Below are 23,252 nucleotides of genomic sequence, written 5' to 3'. Positions count from 1 at the left end.
ACAGATCTAACGCAAAATTACAATATTACTGTATTAATAGTATGGGAAAGGAGAAACAGTGGGGGCAGAGGTGTGAGAGCCAAATCTTTATCTAATAAGAAGCTAATGGATAATATCTAAAATCATTGAATCAATAAACAGCATTACATTCTTACTATTTAGAATTATGGAATTAAGTAAATGCCAGAAGATACGGCAAATGGAATCTAAACTGGTTCCCTCTAGAAGAGGGGAAAGAAGAGGATGTGTGGACAGAGAAGTCTTTATGTTGTTATCAGCACTCTACTTCTATGTGACTTTCCAAATCATGTGCATGCATTATTTTGAGAAGCATTATTTTTTAAAATCAATGTTTTATCAAGTCTTAGTAAAGCTAAGTTCTGTGAAATGTAATTTTGCTGGTAGAGTCTCGTTTTGTTATATGAGAGCATTTCAACAAATTTGAGACAAATTATAGAATTATCTTGAGAAGTATTAAACTGATATTGGCTAGGAGAATTATTGAATTATGGGTATTGCTCAGCGAGAGCTTCCTAGAAAAAGTGGATCACAAGCTAGAATGATGTATGTTACTCAGAAAAAGGCCACAGGCAAAACCCTCTGGGGGAGAATGTGAAAATTAAACCAGGAGTTTCATTTCCCAAGGCTGTCACTCTCTCTCTTTCTTAAATGTTCCACTAAGAATGGTTAGTCCTACATCTCCCCAGAGCTTCCCTGGGCTCCTCTGGGTGATACTGGCATAGGTATGAAAGACATTTTTTTCTTAGGTTGATGGATTTATAGTCAAGGCAGGAACATTTGCTCAAAGTTATCTGCAATACATCATATATTCATTAACTCATTAACTCAAAGCGCATTTACTGATCCCTACCCTGTGTCAGGCCCAGGGCTAGGCACTGAGGATATGATGATGAAGATGACAAAGGTCTCTGGCCAAAGGACAACAGCTTGGGAAATGGGATTCCTACAGCAACTGACAGGACTGTCATGTGCACCCACCAAAGCCTCTTATCCCGTGCATCTTAAAGTGCTAAATAGTTCCCCAGCCTGTGAACATGAACCCCAGCAGACACCCAGATCAGAAAGCGCAGGAAGTCTCCTGTCACCGTGATTAATGTGGAGGGAGCATGAAAGACAAATTGATGCTTCCAACAGGAAAACTAAAATGTGTTTGTGAGGAGGGAGGGCTAAAATAACAGAGACAGCATTTAATCTAAACCATTTCCTGTGACTTGGATTTCTTTTTTAAAAATTGGCCGCCTTATCATTTTCTTAGTCACCTTTTCTCTAGGCTTACTGGAGGCGTAGTCCCTCCTAGCAACCTCCCATCTGCTGGAAAACAGAATCAAGAGAATGGGGAGCTGTGATGACACATCCATCCCTGGATGAAAGTATTAGGAGAAAAGCAACAAATGTTTCACCTATTTGCATCAAGCCTATTAATGCCCTCTTCAGACTAATGAAACGAATTTCACATCACCGAGAGAGCAGCTGTGATCCACTGCTTCTAGTAATGAGGAGTATTTGAAACAATCTGCAAACCACTGCTACTCCTAATTGCCAAGCAACACCACTGACTATAGTTCTCTCCAAGTAAAATACTCTCATTGTTGGCCAGAGGGAGACTTATCTTTATCAAAGATTCATCCATTGGGCTCCTCTTTGCCCAAAACGCTGTTGGGATTCTTTTGTTCCTGTTTTCTCATGCTAGTGCAGATCCATGGCATTTTAAATCTTTTTTTTTTTTTTAATCAAAACTAGTGTCTTTTCTTTTTTTCCTAGTAGCAATTCAAAACCATTCTGAGGGGTATTGAGGGGTCCTGGGGCAGGACCTTCCTTTCTGGTGTGTTGGTCCCAGGTTAACATGAGCCTTTACAATGGCCAGGCAAAGCGACCTTCTGTCAGGCTGCGCTCTACATGCAAACAGCGAACACAAGATATTCCACAGTCCAGGGATTCGCGGCTCCCGCGAGGCAGCGTGGGGGGCGCGGCAAAGACTGGAAGGGGATCCACCGGGATTGGGAGGGGAGACGCGGAGAAGAAGGTGGAGAATAGGCATCATGTGTGTTCCTCGAGTGTACAACCCACATTTGAGTGACAAATGACGAGGACAACCTATAAAAACAACTAAGCGCAAATCTGCCCGAATCCATCTCCCTCTCTGTGCGAGTGCGTTGTCAACTAACTTTGGGAACTCGTACACCCAGCGTCGCGCCCCGCGCAGCCTCGCCTCCACCTTGCTTTCCCGCGCCCTGCCTGCCTTCTTCGCTACCTCCTCTTCCTCCAGGCTAAGGATGGAGGATCCCTTCAGCCCCTCAACTCTGTCGCCGGCACCCAACCTCTCCGTACCCATCTCGCTGGGCTGGGGTCTCAACCTGACTTCCGGACAGGGAGCCCCCGCCCCGGGGCCGCCGCCGCCGCCGCCGCCGCCCGGGCCGCCCAGCCGCCGCGTCCGCCTGGTCCTCCTGGGGGTCATCCTGGTGGTGGCGGTGGCCGGCAACGCCACGGTGCTGTGCCGCCTGTGTGGCGGCGGCGGGCCCTGGGCGGGTCCCAAGCGTCGCAAGATGGACTTCCTGCTGGTGCAGCTGGCCCTGGCCGACCTGTACGCGTGCGGGGGCACCGCGCTGTCGCAGCTGGGCTGGGAGCTGCTGGGCGAGCCGCGCCGGGCCGCGGGCGACCTAGCGTGCCGCTTCCCGCAGCTGCTGCAGGCATCCGGCCGGGCCGCCTCGGCCCACCTCGTGGCGCTCATTGCCCTCGAGCGCCAGCGCGCCGTGCGCCGTCCGCAGGGCCCGCCGCTGCCCGCGCGCGCCCTCGCCGCCCTGGGCTGGCTGCTGGCGCTGCTGCTGGCGCTGCCCCCCGCCTTCGTGGTGCGCGGGGGCGCCCCCTCGCCGCCCCCCGCCGCGCCCCCGGCCGCCCGCGCCTGGCCGGGGGGGCGTCGCTGCCGCGACATCTTCGCGCTCCTGCCGCGCTGGCACCTGCAGGTCTACGTGCTCTACGAGGCCGTCGCGGGCTTCGTGGCGCCGGTCACGGTCATGGGCGTCGCTGGCAGCCGCCTGCTCTGCGCCTGGTGGCAGCGCCCGCCCCAGGCCCCATCGGCCGCGGCACCCTGGCCGGCGAGTCCCGGCCGAGCCCCCGCGCCCAGCGCGCTGCCCCGCGCCAAGGTACAGAGTCTGAAGATGAGCCTGGTGCTGGCGCTGCTGTTCGTGGGTTGCGAGCTGCCCTACTTCGCTGCACGGCTGGCGGCCGCGTGGTTGCCCGGACCGGTGGGAGACTGGGAGGCCGAGGACCTGGCGGTGGCGCTGCGCCTCGTGGGGGTGGCCACCAGCGCTCTCAATCCCTTCGTCTACCTCTTCTTCCAGGCGGGCGACTGCCAGCTCCGGCGGCGGCTGCGAAGGCGCCTGGGCGCAGTGTGGTGCGCGCGGGAGGGTGTCGCGGAGGACGACGAGGGGGCCCTGGGCCACCAAGCGCTCCACCGCTACCGCTGGCCCCACCCCCATTATCACCACGCTCGGCGGGAGCAGCCAGAGCACGGCTGCTTGCGCCCACCCCCGCCGCGCCCCCGGCCGCCGCCCTGCTCCTGCGAAAGCGCCTTCTAGGTGCTCGATGGCCAGAGACAGGTCACCAGCCGCTGTGGCACAGCCTTCACGGAACACGAGGCCGGCCCGGGTCTATCCAGATCATAACAGGCAGGAGGGTCTCCGAGAGAGCGACCCTGAAGCTGTCCCCTTCCTCCACTCTCTTATTATATTTCTTTCTCATGTTGACGTTTTCCTACACTCTTCTGGTTTCTTTTCTCCCAGTTCCTCTCACATTTCTCCATTTGGAGATGAGAGCGAGCCATTGGAAAGTGGTAAAAACCAAGTTACAGAGTTATTTCTGCAGTTCTCTTTCACACTCCCATAATGTTCTGGATAAGATCGTTTGTTTTGGTTAAATTGCCAAGCTTTCATTATTTGCTATTATCATCTGTTTTTACTTCTTTTGAATCGTGTTTAAATCAAGTGGACCTTTGGGACCAGAGACTTTGGCTTTCTTTCTGGGAGGAAAAACATTGCTCTCCCTGAGGAGCCTGGAGATTGTACCAGTGATACTGTCAGACATGTAATCGTGCTGTCACTTCAGAACCACAGAGTATTTGCAAAATAAAAACATTTCCCACAGAGCAATTAGCATTTTTTACATGGTAATGTGTTCTCTCTGAAGAAAATCAGTGTGGCCTTTGTTTCCCGTCTAGCTTCCGCTTCAATAGAGGCTGAAATTGGTGGAGGGAGACATAAAAGCTTCCGTTAGTCCCTTTCAAATGCGAACTCCCTTTCTCGAGGAAATTGTCCCTGTGCCCAGACCAGCCTCTACAGCTGAGATGCTGTGGGCAGGTGGAGCCTCTAAGGGCAGCAAAGTCCCCAGCAAACTAGAGAAGGGAAGCACCAAGGTGGTGCATATGGGCGGGGCTCACTGTCCCAGAGGGAGATCTGCAGCTAAGAAGCAAGGGGCAACCTCTCAATGCTGCAAGTATCTATAAAGCTCCCCTTTTTTTTCTTAGCCCTGAGCTAACAGCTGTTGCCAGTCCTCCTCTTTTTTGCTGAGAAAGATTGGCCCTGGGCTAACATCCATGCCCACCTTCCTCTACTTTATATACTTCGTATGTGGGACGCCTTCGACAGCATAGCTTGATAAGAGGTGCGTAGGTCCACGCCCAGGATCCGAACCTGTGAACCCCAGGCTGCCAAAGCAGAGTGCATGAACTTAACCACTACGCCACTGCGCCGGCCCCTAAAACTCCCTTTTTTTTTTTCTTTTGGTGAGGAAGATTGGCCCTGAGCTAACATCTGTGCCAATCTTCCTCTATTTTGTATGTGGGACCCCACCACCACATGGCTTGATGAGTGGTGCATCGGTCCACACCTGGGATTTGATCCTGCAAACCCCAGGCCGCTACTGAAGCAGAGCATTCGAACTTAACTACTATGCCACCCAACTAGCCCTAAAACTCCCCTTTTAAATAGAAGACAATGCCTATTGGTGTGGATTGCCGAGAACAAGGTCAAAGAGAAGATTTAATCAGTGACCTCCTCCTCATAACCGTCCTTGGTTCTAGAGAGAAGTGGCAGCACTTGTGAACAATATATCCATGTTTTTACCTGTGTGTTGCATCTAAGAATCTGCAAGCTTTCCATTATATGTTTCCTGTCCATGCACAAATGCAGGACTAAGATGCAGAAAGGGGAAATGATTGTAAAGTTCACCTGTAGAGCCAATGCTCTCTAAGGGCTTTCTTTCTTTTGTTCACTGATGTATCCCAAGCCCTTTTTTTGTCCCCCAATTGGTTTTTCTTTTCTTTTTTTTAATTTATTTTTTATTGAGGTAACATTGGCTTATAACACTAATTTCAGGTGTACATCATTATATTTCAATTTCTGTGTAGACTACATCATGTTCACCACCCAAAGACTAGTTACCATCCATCACCATGCACATGTGCCCTTTACTCCTTTTGCCCTCTCCTCTCCCCCTTCCCCTCTAATGACCACCAATCTAATCTCTATGTCTATGTGTTTGTTTCTTGTCGTTGTTTTTATCTTCCACTTATACGTGAAATCATATGGTATTTGGCTTTCTCTGTCTGACTTATTTCACTTAGCATAACACCCTCAAGGTCCATCCTTATTGTCACCAATGGCAAAATTTCATCTTTTTTACGGCTGAATAGTATTCCATTGTGTATATATACCACATCTTCTTTATCCATTCATCTGTTGATGGGCACTTAGGTTGTTTCCAAGTCTTGGCTATTGTGAATAATGCTGCAGTAAACATCGGAGTGAATTTTCAAATTAGTGTTTTCGTGTTCTTTGGATAAATACCCATACATGGAATAGCTGGATCATATGGTGGTTCTAGTCTTAATTTTTTGAGGACCTAAACTCTTAAACAATGCTTGACACATAGTAGGCACTCAACACAAATTTGTTGAATAATTCATCATATGAGTCAGGCATAGATAGAATGGATACAAGATTTACAAAAAGAAACCTTCATTAAGCTTGGCTTACCTTCCTCCAAAATTCTGTGAAAAAATATTACAGTTATAGGTTTTCCTTCCTCTTTTTAATCCTCCCTACCCTGCTGAGGATGCTGTGGTGTGCAATATACCAAGAATAAGTCAGCCAAAGAGAGAAGGACACAGTTGTCGTCATGAACCCAAATCTGGGTTATAGCCTTATCTTTATTCATTAATAAACATTTATCACTTGCTTATTTTGTGCCAAGTAATGTGGTAGGCATTGGAGATGTTAAGATGAATAAGACACAACTTTCCCTCAAAGACTTTACAATCACATGTAGGAGACAATTAATCTGACAATTACAGCACAGTGTCATATGTGCTTTAATAGGGGTTCCAGGCAATGTGTCAGGGCACTGAAGAAGAACATCTGATGACCTTGGGAGACTTAGTCGGGGGGGGGGGCAGAATTAGGAAAGATTCACCAAAAGAGTCTGAGTCTTGATGGCTGAGTTAGGGGATGACACATCAGGCAGGGAAGGGTGTTCTAGGAAATTGGGAATAGCATTTGTAAAGCGGAGGGGTGAGAGAACATAGCATAGTCAAGGAATGACGATAGTTATGTCTATTATCTAGTATTAGGGTGTCTGTGGGGCCTGACCTGATGGGACATGCGGCCAGAGAGATCCAGGCTGGACCCCGTGAAGAAAGGTCTGTGCACCACATCAAGAAAGCAAAAAGTAGCCTTTGTAAGATTAATCAGAGTTGTAATATGAACAGACTTGAATTGTGAATAGGTCATTCCAATGACAGTATGAAGGATCAACTAATTGGAAGAGAGGAATGCCTACAGGCAGGGATCGAGGCAGAAGCTCCGAGAGACCTCAAAATATGACTTGTAATGTTGTATCACTTGAGTGCTCTCAACTGAGATAATTTAAGCCAGCTGAGTCAGATTTTCTGTTATCTGCAATTGAGAGCACCCTAACAGAAAAAGTGATTCAGCTGGTTTAAATTTATTATTTATTATTATATTATTATATTAACAAGAAATCCACTGGTAGGGCTGCTCCAGGGTTGGTTAATTGAGTAGCTTCATAACTTCATAATCAAGTACCTGGATCCTTTTCTTCTTTCTATTCTGCCATCTTGAGTTGGTGGGCTTGACATGAAGGTCAGGTCCCCTTGAGGTCACAAAATGGCTGCTGCAGTTCCAGGCATCACATTCAAATATGACAATGTCCAGAAGAAGACTTTCTCTTTTTTCCACTCTTTATAAGAATGAAGGAACATTTCTCAGAAGTCCCAAGTAGACTTTTCCACATGGCTCATTGGCCAAAAGCATATCATATGTCCATATCTAGACTTATCATTGCAAGGGAAATAGGGCCACCATGATTGGCTTGGCCCTGGAGCTGAAGATATGAGTTGGACAGGGAATGGGTGAAAAAAACGAGATTCTCATTTTTTCTTTTGGGAAAGAAAGAAGGGAAATGTTGGGAGAGCAAGACTAAACCTTTACACAGTTGCAAAATTGTTAAAGAGACTGATTTTTACAATCTATTAGAGATTTGCAGCTGATTGCCAGCGAGAAATTAAGAGAAATCTCCATCAGGATCAAAAATACAGAACACCAATTCAAGCAGTTAATTTGAAATCCAATTAAACTACATTTTCCCTAAATTTTGTAGAAGATTTGGATAAGCCCGACTCATCCTGAAATGCTTCTCTTCTATAACTAAGGAACTTTCTCAAATTTTAACTAAACCTGAAACTTGAAGGTAGATCTAGGTGACTTGGTCCCATCCCTGGTGCATTCGTAGGTTAAGAAATTTGAAGCATCCCCTCAGAATGGTCAGCATTAATCCCAGGAATCTATACTGCTATAGACAACTCAGAGATTCAGTTCTGTCCCAATCAAGGAAGCCCCCAAAGCTTATTCTAAATTTAGACCCCTGCTAGAGTAGGGCATACCAATCAAATTTCACAGCAAAGGTAAATGAGCAGTTGACCCTGAACTTGATCTCTTTTTTAGGTACCACCCAAATAAGATATAACTACAGGAGAAACCAGACCACATATGGAGTCTGGGAGGAATCAAATATTATCCCCTCACCCACTGTACATTCCCCTTGGTGTTAGATTTTAACCAAGCTGCTGCACACAGGCCTGGACTGCAGGACTCTGGGGGGCTATTCATATGGACGACAACGTAAATGTCATCACCAGAACTTTGAAGACTAAATACAAAGAATTCTATACCTTTAAAAAAGAACTAGCCACACAGTAACATAGAGCTAAAATAAGTAAACATGATCTATTACATAATTTGAAGCAGAAAGCATGTAGAAAACAGCCAGGAGTGTAACTAGAACCACAACCAGTGACTAGCTATAAATCATTTACTAAAAATAGAATAGTCTGGCTCATTTGTGGAAGAGGAGATAGATCTAAAACTTTTTTTTTTCTAAGCCACTTGCTAGGAAACACAAAAGAAAGTAGAAAATTTGAGGAGTTACCCTTCCATTCCTAAAATGTTCTGACTTGTTCAAAGGGAAAATATTATAATAAAAATGAATAGTTTAAACAGATGTTTTGCCTAGTTGTGAGGCAGTGTAATATAATGAAAAGAGCAGAGCCTTTAAAGTCTAAAGACCTGGACTTGAATTTCATCTCTACCACTTAGTAGCTGTGTGACTTTAAGCTGTTTGCTGAATCTTCTTGAGTCTTGGTTTTCTCATCAATAAAATGAGGTTTATATTATTTACTTCACAGGATTAACGTACGTAAAATACTTGATTGGTGGGGGAGGGGGGTCCTGTCAGTTTGTCTCTTCAGATTCACCCTAGTACTCAACATATTTTCTAACACAGGGCTGTGAGGGATAAAGTGAGTAATAATAAATGAAGGGAAGCAAGAGATCATGGGGAATCTACGGAAGATTAATGCTCTAAGGGTGCTACATAGTAATAGGAAAGTTGGGCCTTACAGTAGGTATAGTGCCCACAATAACTGTCAATTGCCTTCCTAGCATCCATTTCCCCTTTTCTAACAGGTCTCAGATTCTTATTAGGGTATCAATGCCTCTTATGAACAGTCATGTGCTTTGAAGGAAGCCGACCCGTCTCCCACTTGGACTGGGCTTTGATTAGTCTAAGCATATCAAAGTAATTCCACCCCGCTTACCACCATGTCCTGCTCAGGAATTGTCACGTGATCCAGTTAATGAGATGTGATAGGAGTGGTTGTTGGGGCATCTAGAAAGGAAGTCCTTAACTCTTCTGAGAGAGCCATGGGAGCCAGCATGTTCTCTCCATCTCTCTCCCACTGCAGGTAAATGAAGGAGCATGTAGTGATGAGGGCTGCTGGCAGCCCACACTGACCATGAGGGGCACCAGCCATAAGATGAAGCCAACGCTATGGATATGACAGAGTGGAGCGATAAAGAACCTAGGTCCTCAATGACCTCACTGAGCTGACAGGTCAAACACCACTGAGGCACGCCTATTGATGTCCTGTTAAATAAGCCAATACATTTTCTTATTGCTTAAGGCAGTTAAGCTGGATTTTCTGTTATTTGTAGCAGCAAGCAGCCTCTAATTAAAAAAGTTTGGCAAGAAAAAGAGAGTCTCATTTTAGCATATTGCATGTCCTTTATCAAAGAAACAGGAACATTCCAAGTGTACCTTTGTTTTGTCCATCAGCCAGTATGTTTTGAGAGACTGTATTGGACACTGTATTGGGCATAGTGGGGCAAATCGAAGAAAATCCAAGATGCAGCTCTTGTATTTTAAAAATTTGTACTCTATGAAGGACTATAATTTTTATAGTGAGGACTTTGTTAAGAAATCTCAACCTGCAATTATTAATGTTATGCGACATTATTTGCAAATTCTTGCCATTGGTAATTTTATTGATTTATTCATTCATTCATTCGATATTTATATATTAAAGATCCATCATGTGCAAAGTACTACATAAAACTTTTTTGTATACGTAGATATATATCACTTATCACAGACCTATACTGCATTTAAAATTTAGCTTTGGGTAAAAACTTAGGACAACTATGATTGTATTCTCTGCGGCCAGATCGGGCAGTGACAACCATAAAATGCACTGGGGTGGATTACTATATAATGGCTCCCACGGAATCACTCTTCTTGATAGCCAACCCTCGTGTTGTCTTTTCCCGCAAAGAGTCTGGGCTTGGCCATATGACCTGCTGTGGGAATGGACATCAGCAGATCTTTCACCAGCAGGGTCTTGATAAGCATTTATGCATGCAGCTTGCCCTCTCAGAAAAGCTGCCCTGAGACCATCATGCCATGAAGAAGCAAAGAACGAAATCACAGGGAGAGAGAGGCCCAGCAACTCGGCCATTCCAGCTGGGCCCAGTTCCCAGATGACTCTCCAGCTAAATGCACCCACATGAGTGAGCTCAGGGGAGACCAACAGAAGAACTGCCGAGCTAACCCACAGACTTGTGAAAAACAATAAATCATAGTCATGAAGTTTTGGGGTGGTTTGTTTTGCAGCAATAGGTAACCAACCCACGGGTAGAGTAGTAAAATGGTGTTGGATGCACTAAAAGTGGGATCAAAAAACCCAGATATCAGAGGATCTGAGTTCTAGTCTCCAACCACATGTCCCAACTGGGATATTTCACTGCTTACCGTATAATTTGATGAGACTTCACACCAACTTGAAATGAGAGAACCTCAAGGGGAACGTCAAGCTCAGGGGACACAGTTAGGGCCCCAACGCTAACCCTTTTCCACGTGTAAAATCTCCTTCTATTGCCAAACTCTGGCAGTTCTGGGTATGGTTTTATTAAGTAAGGTGCCATTGTCTGCCTTACAAAATATCCATAAGATAAATAATGGGAATCACAATAATAATATCTAAAACTTATTAAATGATTTCTATGAAGCTTGGCACTTTACAAGTACTAATTCATTTAATCCTCACAACAACTAAAAGGAATATAGCATAATCCTCTCCAGTTTATAGGTAAGGAAATGGGGGCTAAGGATAACTTGCCCAGGGTCAAACAGCTAGTAAGTGGCAGAGCTATGGAGGTTTTTTTGTTTGTTTGTTTTGGGGTCTTTTTTGGTCATCTGAACAGGTAATAGCCAAGAAGTCCACCTAATCCTAAGACACAGGTCTTGCTGTACAGACTTATGTGTTTGTTAGAGCCCCAGCCTGGACACACATAAGTAGGAGGTGGGGGGAAACATGTTGGATTAAAAAATGGCTACCTGAAGAATGAAATGCATTTTAGAAAGACAGTACACAATTACGTCAGCGAGTTTCGTCATTTCAGCCTCCAGATTATCCAAGTGAAGAACTCACTTGCTAGGAATGGAGGAGACTGCCAGCTGTTCACCAAAATTCACACTCCCCTTCTATGTGGCTGGTTGGCTAGACTACATTTCCCAGCCTCCTTTGCAGCTAGTTACAGCTATGTGACCATGTTCTCAGCAATGGAATGTGAGCAAAAGTGACATGTGTGGCTTCCAGACTTGGGCCTTAAGACATAGGGCTTGGGCTCCTCCATGTTCTCTTTCTCCTTCCTATTGGCTGGAAGACATGATGTGACAGTCACATGATATGACAATAATCAGGTTCAGCCACGCAGATGAGGACAACAACCTACAGGGTGGCAGACCAACAAGATAAAAGGAATCAGGGTTCCTACAGGATCTTGTGGGGCATAGACAGCCTAAACGTCAGAAGATTATATGAGAGAGAAATAGATTTCTGTCTTCTTTAAGCCACTGAATTTGGGGAGTCTCTTCATTACAGCAAATTAGCCTTTACCTCAACCAATATTTTGAGGTTGTATTAAGTTAGACTAGGGGACGGTTTTGCTCCTCAGTTTTCTGTTCCAGAGGCCCTCTGTGTTTCCAGGGGAGCTTGGTGCAAATTTAGGTGGACCCAAGTCTGGAATATGAAACTCCTCAGAGGCTTTGAGGAGGGACCTTGGGTCCAAGATGTCCCAGCCAAATCATGCCTGAGGGATATGTCTTTTATTTGTCCCAAAGGAAGTCACTTAACCTCAGGAAACATTTTTTTTTTTAATCTAAAAGTTGAGTATGTTAGAGAAACCTCATGTCCATGGACATCAATACAGCATCAGGCATCAAAAATGTGGCAGGCTCTGTGGTTGCCCACATTAACATCTGTTACTCTCTTGCCTTGCTAGAAGAATCCTGATTTTGTTCAGGATCAACATGTTCTAGTTATCTATTGCTGTGCAACAAACTATCTCAAACTTTGTGGTGTAAAATAACCACATTTTACGGACCAGCCCAGTGGCGCAGCGGTTAAGTGTGCGTGCTCCGCTTCAGCAGCCCGGGGTTTGCAGGTTCCGATCCCAGGCGCACACCGACGTACTGCTTGTCAAGCCATGCTGTGGGGCATCCCATATAAAGTAGAGGAAGATGGGCACGGATGTTAGCCCAGGGCCAATCTTCCTCAGCAAAAAGAGGAGGATTGGCATCGGATGTTAGCTCAGGGCTAATCTTCCTCACAAAAAAATAAATAAATAATAACCACATTTTATTATGCTCATGGATTCTGTGGATCAGAATTTGGACAGAGTACAGCAGGGCTGGCTTGTCTCTGTTCCATGATATCTGGGGCCTTAATGAGGAAGATTAAAATGACTGGGGGCTAGAATCACCTGGGAGCTTCTTTACTCATTTGTCTGCTGCCTTAGCTGGGATAGTCAAAAGCTGGGCTCATCAGGAACTATCAACCAGAGTGCCTACACATGGCCCACCATGTGGCTTTGGCTTTGTCACTGCATGGTGGCCTTAAAGTAGTCAAACTTCTCCTAAGGCAGCTCAAGTTTCCAAGAGCAAATGTTCTAGTGAACAAGGTAGAAGCCACACAGCTCTGTATGGCCTTGCCCCAGAAGTCACATAGAAGTACTTTCTGTGTACTCTACCGGTCAAAGCAGTCACAAACCTGCCCAGCTTCAAACCCTACCTTCTGATGAAAGAGGCATCAAAGAATTTGCTGTCTTATTTTAAAACTGCCACACCATCCAACAAAGAAGATAACCCTATCCCCAACTCTGGGATATATCTAAGACAACCATGGTAATTCCATTCCTCTTGCTAGTTGATTGGTTCTGGACAATGAAACTAGAGGTAAGGCTTCTGGAGGCTTCTGGCAAAAGTTTCGAAACCTAAACCTTAAATAGTAGGTACCAGTAGAAGTAATTCCTCCTGTTCCTCTGGATATTGTAGTTTGTGGATGTGACCTAAAGCTCTCACAGCCATCTTACAACCACAGAGGGAAGATAACCTTAAGAGAAGGCCAATACCATCAGGCTGGAAGACTGGAAAGGTGAAAAACCTGAGTCTTTGATTATGTAGCTGAGCAACTGAATTAACCAAAGTTTGAGCCATCCAACCTTAGACCTTGTTATGTGAAATAGTTAATTTCCTTGTCCTTTAATCAGTTTGGTTGCTGTTTTATCTAAAGGCACCCAAATGGATATAAGGACAGATTAGTCATGGTTCTCCAGAGAAACAGAACCTATATATATATACTGAGAGAGAGAGAGATTGACTTATTATAAGGAATTGGCTCTAGTGATTATGGAGGCTGAGAAGTCCCACAGTCTGCTGTCTGCAGGCTGGAGACCCAGGAGAGCCAATGGTAAAGTTCTAGTCCAAGAGTAGAAGACCAATGTCCTAGCTCAGCAGTCAGGCAGAACCTTTTTGTTCTATCCAGGCCCTCAATGCATTGGATGACGCCCGCCCACACTGGGGAAGGCAATCTGCTTTACTCAGTCTACTGATTCAAATGCTATCTCATCCAGAAATACCCTCACAGACACACCTAGAAATAATGTTTAACCAAATATGTGGGCACCCCGTGTTTCAGTCAAGTTGACACACAAAATTAACCATCACAAGAAACTATGAAGTCTCCTTAAAACTTCATCCCTAGTAGGAAGTGTCAGTTATCCCTGCAAATTTTTGTTTATCTCTGCCTGAAAGTGCTCTTCACGATTTATCATTTCATCTAATTGTTTAACCACAGAAGGATACAGATGATTAAAAATTTAGCCCTTGTCATCATCCATGAGATTATACTAAGAGAAAGGATTTGGGTAATGTATACTAGATATTCAAGTATCTAGTACTTCCTTCCTTCCTTCCTGCCTCTGGGTAAGGAAGTCACATCACTGTTAAGAGCATTAGAACTGCTCCATCGTAGATGGTATAGCCAATGTTTCCTCAGCTAGCTGGATGGAGTTTTTAAAGTATATTTTGAATTTTTTAAACCATTTTTATCCTTCACTGAGCATTTATCATTATTGTATATTTTTTAAATGTAGCCACTGAGAGCCTGCCCTAGGCCAATGTGTCCTGGAATGTACTCTGTGAAGTAGTAAACGCTTCCATGTTACTATATTATAAAGGAAAAAAGGATTTCATAGTTAAATGTTTGGAACACTAGGTTAAATAGGTTTCTCTCTTTTTTTAACTTTTTATTATAAAATATATAGAAAAGCTGAAGAATAACACAAAAGGACACCCACATACTCACCACTGAGATTCAAGAGTGTTAACATTTCGCCATCGTTGCTTTTACATATATATATTTTTTTTGTTGCTTTTGAATAACTTGAAAATTAGTTGCAGACATCATGATATCATTACACTTCACCTCTGAATACTTGAGCACCCATCTCCTAAGACATTCCTGCATAACCACAAAAGCATTATCACACTTAAAAAAAGTAACAATAATTCCCTAATATCACCTAATACCCAGTCCATATTCAAATTTTTCCTTTTGTCCTCAACAGAACTTGAATAGATTTTTTTCTTTTGAACCAAAATCTAATTACGGTCCACACATTGCATTTGATTGCTATGTCTCTTTAGTCTCTTCTATTCTAAAACACCCTCCCTGACCTTTTTAAAAAAGATATTGTGTTTTTGAAGAGACCAAGCCAGTTGTCTTGCAAAATATCCCACATTCTGAATTTTTCTGAATATTTCCTCATGGTATCTTCTAATTTATTCTTCTCTTCCCAACTAGGTTTCTTTACAGCTGTACCTCTCAGAGCCTTCAATATGTTATTGTGCAAGATGACTCTTCATGTGGACACCTTTTACGAGCCTCTGCCCTTTTCATAATAACCCTTTCTTTGGGAATTGCCCCCACTTCCAACATCCTCAGGCCTCTAGCAGTCACATATGGGCTTTGTCACTGCACCTTCAGGGCCAGTTCCTTAGAATCACCTCCTTGAAGACTAGTGCAGATATGACAAGTTGTTAAAGAAATCTGGACTGATTTAAGAGAGCAGAAGACTAGGAAAATCAGGATAAAATACTCAGTGTTTTTAGGGTGAGTTTGAAAGTGATACACTTATTGTAGTTGTAGACATTGGTGATGCCTACACCTTGAGGGAACAGGTAAGAGAAATGCGTTGAGTTAGGGCCAAGAGAAGTCACAACGAAGATGATACACACTAAAGCAGAGCCAGTAACTGGACAATATCAGAGCAAGTACAGGTCTGGCTTAGATGTTGATCTAATGGAAGGTTATCTCCTGTGAGGATCATCCAACTAAAGGAAAATTTGTTTTTGCACAGTGCGTGCTTTAGGCAGACCCAGAAAAAAAGTCTGGGCTAGAAAGCAAGGAGAAAGTAAAAGGAAGAAAGGAAGGCACTCAGTTTTGGCACACACATATTCCACCACGGAAAACCTGGAACATTCCAGACCTGAGGAAAGGCAGTGTCTTGAAGAGCATGCAGCAGAGGTATTGTTGCTCCCAAAGACCTGAAGAAACCAGATTCAGGAGCATCAACAGCAGAGTCAGAAATGGGACACCGGTGATACCCCACGTGAAGTGAAGGTGAAAGGACTGGGAAATCATCCCTGGACGCAATTGCATGAACCTAATCAAGGCGAGAAGTCAGCTACTGTGTTCAAGACTTAAAATGCTGCTCACAAGAGATATGGAGACCTTGACACCAGACAGAGCCCACCGTCAACACAGCACACACATGTCAGAAACACCAGGCTCAGCGGAGTGTGAGATGGGAACACATATACCTTACCCTGTGGGTCTCATGTGAAGGGACTTCAATTAGACCAACACTCCCTGACTCTCTCCCCTGTTGGGGTGAGAGGGGCCCAACTAAAAACAAAACAAACCGTTTCCATATCTGTGTTCTAAACCAACGTTTAGGTAGAAATTGAGGTTCAGACATTAAATCCTCTTGCAAGTTAAAGCCCAAAGATAACAAAATCCAAATAATCAAAGTTCAAAAATCAAAATTTCCTGCCTTGTGTGAAAAAGTTAAAGACCTCCTCCATTGCTGATTCCACGCAGTCTCTGCTGGAGAGTTTTCTGAGGCATGGGTGAGTTGTGGATCCTTCCTTCAGCATCCCCAGCTGCACCCTCTCTCTCCCTAGAACAGGGCATTCCTTTAGGACCTCTGAGGTTCTATTTGTTCAACTCCCATTTTATGATGAGCCTCACTCTTTTCAAGAGTTCAAAGTGTTCACAGGAAGCAGAACCTTATTGCAGCACTGGCCACTCACTTACCTACCAAAGTTAGGAAACTAACCACTCCTTACCCCTAGGGCAAGGGCCAAGCAAAATTGTACATATTCCCAGAACCCAGTACTTGGTGTCGCCAAAGACTCTCTAAAATAAGCGCAGGATCTGAGAGAAGGGGAGACCTTGGTCTCAGCTTCCCCAGGGTGGCTGTCAGTTGGTCAGTGCAGGAGGTCCAAGTCTACAAGCTGTGAAGGTAAACTCAATTGGGAGAAGTCTTTTCATAAGAGGTTAATTTGGGCAACATGTTTAACAAATCTGGGGGCGGAGGAAGATCCATCTATGCATTTATCTGAGACAGAGGCAAGTTTAGAAATTTGCAAAGGTAGAAGCCCCAGTCTCCAAGTGTCTTTCTCTTCTTACAGATTAAAAATCTCTTCATTGCCATTTCCACTCTGAGCCCTCGTCCTGAGCAGAGTCTCTATCTCATGCCATGGAGCTCTCCTGGAGCGTGTGTTTTCCGCCCTGTGCCTCAGTGGCTGTTTTCAGTGACTTTGGCTAAGCAATCTGCCTCCTGGTATGGTTTCTCCAGTGCCATCTTGACTCCACAGGATGGTGCGGAGTGACTGTGAGCATGTGATGTACTACACAAATCCAAGGCTAGTCCCACCATGCTTCCCTCTCCGGACCAGAATGCAAAATGGAATTTGGAGCAGCCCAGGCAGTACCATCTACCCACACCTGTCAGGGACAATTTCCAGTTAGATACTCATTGGTGCTCTGTAGCAGGGGTAGAGCTCAGCCGCCTTGCAGTTCAAATGCAGCTGAAGGTAGATCCAGGTCAGAGGTAGGGGGGAGGCTCTCTTTAAGAAGAATACAAAATAATAAATAAAAAATGAAGTATGAAAGTGAGTATTTATTTAGAATGGGCAAATGATCACGAAAAATGTAAATATAAAAAACTGAGGGGCCGGCCCAGTGGTATAGTAGTTAGGTTCGCGAGCTCCGCAGCCCAGGGTTCGCAGGTTCGGATCCCGGGCGTGGACCTACGCACCACGCATCAAGCCGTGCTCCGGCAGCATCCCACATACAAAACTAGAGGGAGATGGGCACCGATACTAGCTCAGGGCTAATCTTCTTCAGCAAAAAGAGGAAGATTGGCAACAGATGTTAACTCAGGGCCGATCTTCCTCACACATACAAAAATGATATAATATCAAAAATTCATTAATTAATTGCCAGACATACTTCTATAATACTTTTTATCTACAATTTTTGTCTACCTACTGTTTAGTCATCCTTTCATGCGGTAACAATTTTATGATAATATTCAGTACTAAGAGAACAGAAAGATAACTCAATCTTTCCTACAGCATAATCATTTTTTAATTGACAGGAACCATAAAACAAGCTGTTTTTAGTCCTAGTACAGGTTTATATACTTACAGACACAGGAATTCTGATAAATTGTTTCATATGATTCCCGTCAAGAAAGATATATGATGGATGTATAGTTTACGTGCTGTATTATTGAGCATATTCCATGTGTACTGTCAATGAGAACAGAATCCTGTGCTTACAATTTTACCAAAAGTCTGATGGTAGACAGGATTTCCCACAGATTAGTTTCTGGCTCTGTCTGTTCAAATCTTGTTTCTCCTCCAGGACTCCCATACTTCTTGTGCCAGACACCACAGCCCATGCTCACATTTTGATAGAACTCTGGCCTGCGTGTCAGCATATGAGGAGAGTCATCATAGTGGGCGGTGGGAGTATTTTTGGAAGCTGTTTCTACACTGGAACAGCCAGCAAAATTTAACTATACACATACAAATATATGCCACTAAACCCATACTAAATATATTTCTAACTCAACTACCCCTTAGCCAAATGTCCAAAATGCTTGTGTGACAGAAGGAAAGGAGACAATGGCCTTAATCCATTGAAGTTAAATCATCTTACTTTTACACATTTTATAAAAACATATGACCACTATTCCTTTCCCTCTTCTCTTTCCTTCCCGAACCATTTAGTCCTGAAGCCAGTAGGTGAGACAGAGCAGGGTGACAGAGCCCAAGGGGAGTAAATGGTAACGTTGTGGTGCAGAGAGTCTAGCTCAATCCGACTGAGAAGCAAATAGGGGGGCAGCCCTACCGGGGCTCTGAGTCCAATCTCTGTGACACTACTACCAAAGATGCATAACCTGAATCTAACCATGAGGAAATGTCAGACAAACCTCAAGGGAGGCACATTCTACAAAATAAATGGCCTATAATCTTAAAAAAATATCAGTGTCATGAATGTTAAGAAAAGATTGAGGAACTGTCCCAGACAAGGAAGCTAAAGAGACGTGACAACTAAATGCAACTTGATTCTGAACTGGATTTCAGGATTAGATGGTAGAAATACGTCAGTGTTAACTTCCTGATTTGGGGATTGTATTATGGTTACTTAGAAGAATGTCCTTGTTTTCAGGAAATACACACTAAAGCATCAGGGGCTGACAGTGCATCAGATTGGCAACATATTCTCAAATGGTTGTTGGGGGATAGTTTCCTGTACTACTCTCCTGTAATGTTGTGTGTTTCCAAATTACATTAAAAGGATATAAAGGATGACCATGTGAACACATTACCAAGGTCCCTCAGGACCTTGGAAAGGGCCCATGCGTGGGAGGGGAACTGAAACTTAAGTTTCATTAATTTCACTGCAGCAAATATTACCCTACCCAGTACTGTCTGAAAGGCCAATGTACCGAAAGACCTTTTTCCTATAATTTAGTTCTTGCCTTGGCTATGCCTGCTTTCCAAGGTCTTTGTGGCCTCCCTACCTCTGCTGAGACCCAATGTGGTAGAAGGAACATGTTCTGAACATTGTTCAAGGTCAAGGAGCCTGCCCCTGAGCTCCACATCACCTAAAGCCCTCTGTGCTGCCTTTGCTGGGCCCACATAGTTCCGTGCATATTTGCTAAGCCTGGCTTGGTACTAATGGCCAGTGTTTTGCTTGAGGCTCAGTTCAGACTACCTCGTGTTCACCGACCTCACCCCCTTCCCCATCCCCTACTTAAGGTCAGCTTGTGTATCATTTACTTAACACCCAGGACTTAAAGTCCTGGAAGATAAAAATCAGGAGTGAGCAAAATCTCCTCTTAAAATCTCCAACCTTCACTCCCTTTTTTTGATAAGTTCAGCTGAGCCCCTTGTTTTCCTTTCTACAGATCTGTGTGCCTACAGAGAGGGTACAGTCTGGTTCATCTTCTCAAGAGGACAGCTCTAAGGGAGAAGACAGCAGTTTGGGTACATAAATTTAATTCAGGAGACTGTTAGCATGTCCATTTGGCTGTACACTTAAGCCACCCCAATCTAGAGTTTTATCATTTAAATAAAGCTTACACTTTGATCTCTTCCTGTATTTCTCAGTTGGTTCCAAACTCAGGCAGGAAAGAAAGGTGTTATTTATTGGGTCCTCTCAAAGTCTAACACAAATAAAAGATGATGGCACCTTCTAGAGTGGTGACAACAGATAAGGAAAGAAGCAGAGTTAGAAGTGACAGGTCTCAGTGCTCGATTAGGTATGGGGGGATATCACAGGGGTCCCTAAAACCACATCACGTTCAGGGATTCACTAGAAAGACTCATGTGACTCATTATCTAGTTCTTCTCGCTAAGATTATTACAGCAATGTTGTAAGAATACACAGCTAGATCATAAGGAAAAAGGATAGACGTGGATACGGAAGAATCCACGTGAAGGCGTCCTTACGCTCTCTCCCTCTCAGGAGGGGTCACAAAGAGCTCACTCTTCCTCCAGCAATGAAGATGCAGAAGCATGCGTGCAATGTTTCCACTGAGGGAAGCTGTTAGAGACTCAGCACCCGAGGTTTTTATGGGGGGCTGCTCAGGTAGGCACCTCTACCTAGCAATGTACCAAAGTTCCAGACTGCTGGAAGGAAAGCAAGTCGTGGTCACCATAAACCATACTGTTTGTACAAACAGTTTAGGCACAGTGAGTCACTCTTATTATTTAGGGAAAGTCTTAAATCAATGTAGGACTGTTTACCAATCAAGTTCCCAGATGCCAGCCAAGGGCCCACCTCGCAAGCAGAGCTTTTTAAGGATGGCAGTCTCAGGTTAGCTATGTTAACTCTTTTCTGCACAGGAAGAGTGAAGAAAAGGGAGACATAAGTATGGCGACGGCAGTGTTGTCACCTATGGAGATGGAGGGGACAAAGGAAATAGTTTATGGGAAAAATTTAATATTTCAATTTTGAACACATAAAATTGGAGATAGCTATGAGATAGGTTCAACTATGCCATGTTGCAATCATAAACAATCTTAAAATTTCATCTAGAATGTCATCTGTTGTGACAGAAAAAGAGACGACTAGAGAGGTCTCATATCAGCTCTTCTATGTTTCCGTCTAGCAGTGACACACCACGTTTTCACCCATAGCCCACCGGCAAAAACTAGTCACATGGCCTCAACCAACTGTAAGTGGGGCTGAGAAATGTGGGGTGGTAGATGGGGTGTTTGGTGAACACCACTGTTCCTGTCACAATATCCAGGTGGGACTGTCACATGGGTATCCAGAACAAACGAATGTTCTGGAGACTTCCATTTAGGAGTCATAAACAGATAGACGGTATTTAAAGCCAACCTCACTTTCACGTGATCTGAATCCCAATGGCCTCATAAGGGCAATGTCATCACCATTTTCTGGTTTGAAGCAGTAGGAAATCCAGATTGGTGGATACTCTTCAAACCTCCCTGTAGTGAAACTAGCAGCACATGGTCTTCCTGAGCTCACAAGACAGACTTTGGTTTAGGATTGAGGGCAGGTTTTGAAGCTCTCTGAGGGGAAGGGCTTGGTCCCAGAAAAGGCTGTCTAGAAACAGCCTGATGCTCAGAGCAGAGGAGAGGGGCTCACAAAGGTGAGAAGGGACATTTGAAACTGTTTATGGATAGATATTGATGGGCAAGTTCACCGAGGGAAGGATGGAGTTTTCAGTGGTAGGTAACAAAAATCATGCCAGGGCTACCACTAGGTGTCACTAGCAGGAAAGGAAAGGATGAAAGAACAAATAGAGGAAGAACAGAGGAAGATGCAAACTGGTTCCAAGGAGACAGGAGGTAGAAAGTGCCCCCAAATGGCCTCAGGTAGAACGCTGTAGGAGCGGTGTCCACACTGGTTGGAACTGTTCTATTGCACAAAAAAGGAAAAAGAAAAAAGTAAAGCGACAGTAGCAATCATGAATTTTATTCTGAACTGTATGACTTTCAAATGAACTTTACGGGTTCCTGAGGTAGCTCATGCACGTGCCTGTGCCTGCGCAGGTGTGTGCATGCATTTGTCAGTGTGCATCTAGGGAGGGGAGAGAGGTAGTTTATTCTGCCCCACCACCACTAAAGCTTTCCAAGCATTTCATATGATTACATGACCAACCACATTAATACTTTAGGTAGAGATAAAAGAAAGTTTCCATTTCTCTCTCATTCTTCTTGTGTATGCATACATGCATATCCGAGGTCTTCAGTTTATTCAAAATCAGATTTAAGGTCAGTGGATCTAAGATGTGTCTTATTTCAACGCCCAGATTATACCAAAGCAAAAAAGAAGGACTTTTCATTAGAAATGGCAAACTTTATTTGGTCCTTCAATGACACAAGCTGAGGACTGCCAACACCCCACATGTGCCAATAAAATAATTGGGGATGGCTAACAGATCATGTAAATTATAATCCACATATATTTTATTATCACTTTCCTAAAGCGTTGCTTTAGTTTGTGCTTGGATCAAATGGCCAAAAAGGAAATTATCCCATAAAATATTACTATCATCCCAAAACTATACTGAACAGAATAGAAATCAGAAGAAACTGGCATTGGAGGCAAATGCATTATTCTGGGCTTCTCAATCTTTAACATGTTGAGACTCATAGGAAAAAATGGCATTTATATGGCATACTGGGGTAAACCGACAAGGCTCCTGGGTTTCAGCTGCCCCAGGCCCACTGGGCCGCTCTAGAATCTGAGATCAGTATGTCAGCATTTAAATATAGATTGTGGCTTTCAACCTTGAAGTCACACTGGAATCACTTAGGAAGTTAGAAAAAATGCATATTGATTCCCCCCCACTCACCGCGAGGTTTTTATTTCACTGGGCTGGGCATCAAGACTTTTTAATACTCCCAGGTGAATATAAGGTGTAGCCAGAGTTAAGAACCACTGGATTAGAAGATAGTTAAGGAAACCAAAAAACCTATCAGACTCATCTAGCTTCCAGCTCTGAACACAAGTATGAGGGAGTCTTTTTTTTTTTTTAATTCGGAGAAGTATAAAGAGAAAAAACAAAGTTGCAAAGTTCAAAAAATGAAAGTGAAAACTCTTCATCTCCCTCAAAACAAACACTGTTAAGTTTTCTTTGTTTTTTAAGAAAAAGCTTATGTTCATACCTACATATTTGTATCTCGAGATGTAATTTTTATTTACACTAAAGACAGCACACTACACATAGTATTCCATAAGTTTGCTTTTTAACATTCATTACATCATGAAATCTGCTCTTTGAGTGCATGGCTACAAAGTAATTCACATGTCCACACTGTATTTTATTTAACCATTCCCCTGCTGATGATCACTTTAGCTTTTCTCATTCTTTTGTTGCAATAGACATCTTTAAACATGGATTATATGCATCGTGATGAACTTTTGCAAA

General features: G+C 43.9%; 1 protein-coding gene across 1 annotated transcript; it reads left to right on the top strand.

The window, feature by feature from the left end:
- The first annotated feature begins 2,239 nt into the window (after positions 1–2,239).
- GPR150 (G protein-coupled receptor 150) lies at positions 2,240–4,158 on the top strand. Its single transcript, XM_087430316.1, has one exon. It carries the CDS (start codon positions 2,295–2,297, stop codon positions 3,594–3,596), a length of 1,302 nt encoding a protein of 433 aa, XP_087286442.1. The 5' UTR covers positions 2,240–2,294; the 3' UTR covers positions 3,597–4,158.
- The last annotated feature ends 19,094 nt before the right edge of the window (positions 4,159–23,252 follow it).

Source organism: Ceratotherium simum, chromosome 4 (genome assembly GCF_057802395.1).
Source record: "Ceratotherium simum simum isolate JZ-2026a chromosome 4, ASM5780239v1, whole genome shotgun sequence".
NCBI lineage: Eukaryota > Metazoa > Chordata > Mammalia > Perissodactyla > Rhinocerotidae > Ceratotherium > Ceratotherium simum.
Note: the sequence above shows the minus strand (reverse complement) of the source record. Positions and strands in the feature narration are given on the sequence as shown.

What these genes read in the sequence shown, in the direction of transcription:
- GPR150 (XM_087430316.1), top strand. Translation starts at nt 2,295, where the DNA reads ATGGAGGATCCCTTCAGCCCCTCAACTCTGTCGCCGGCACCCAACCTC.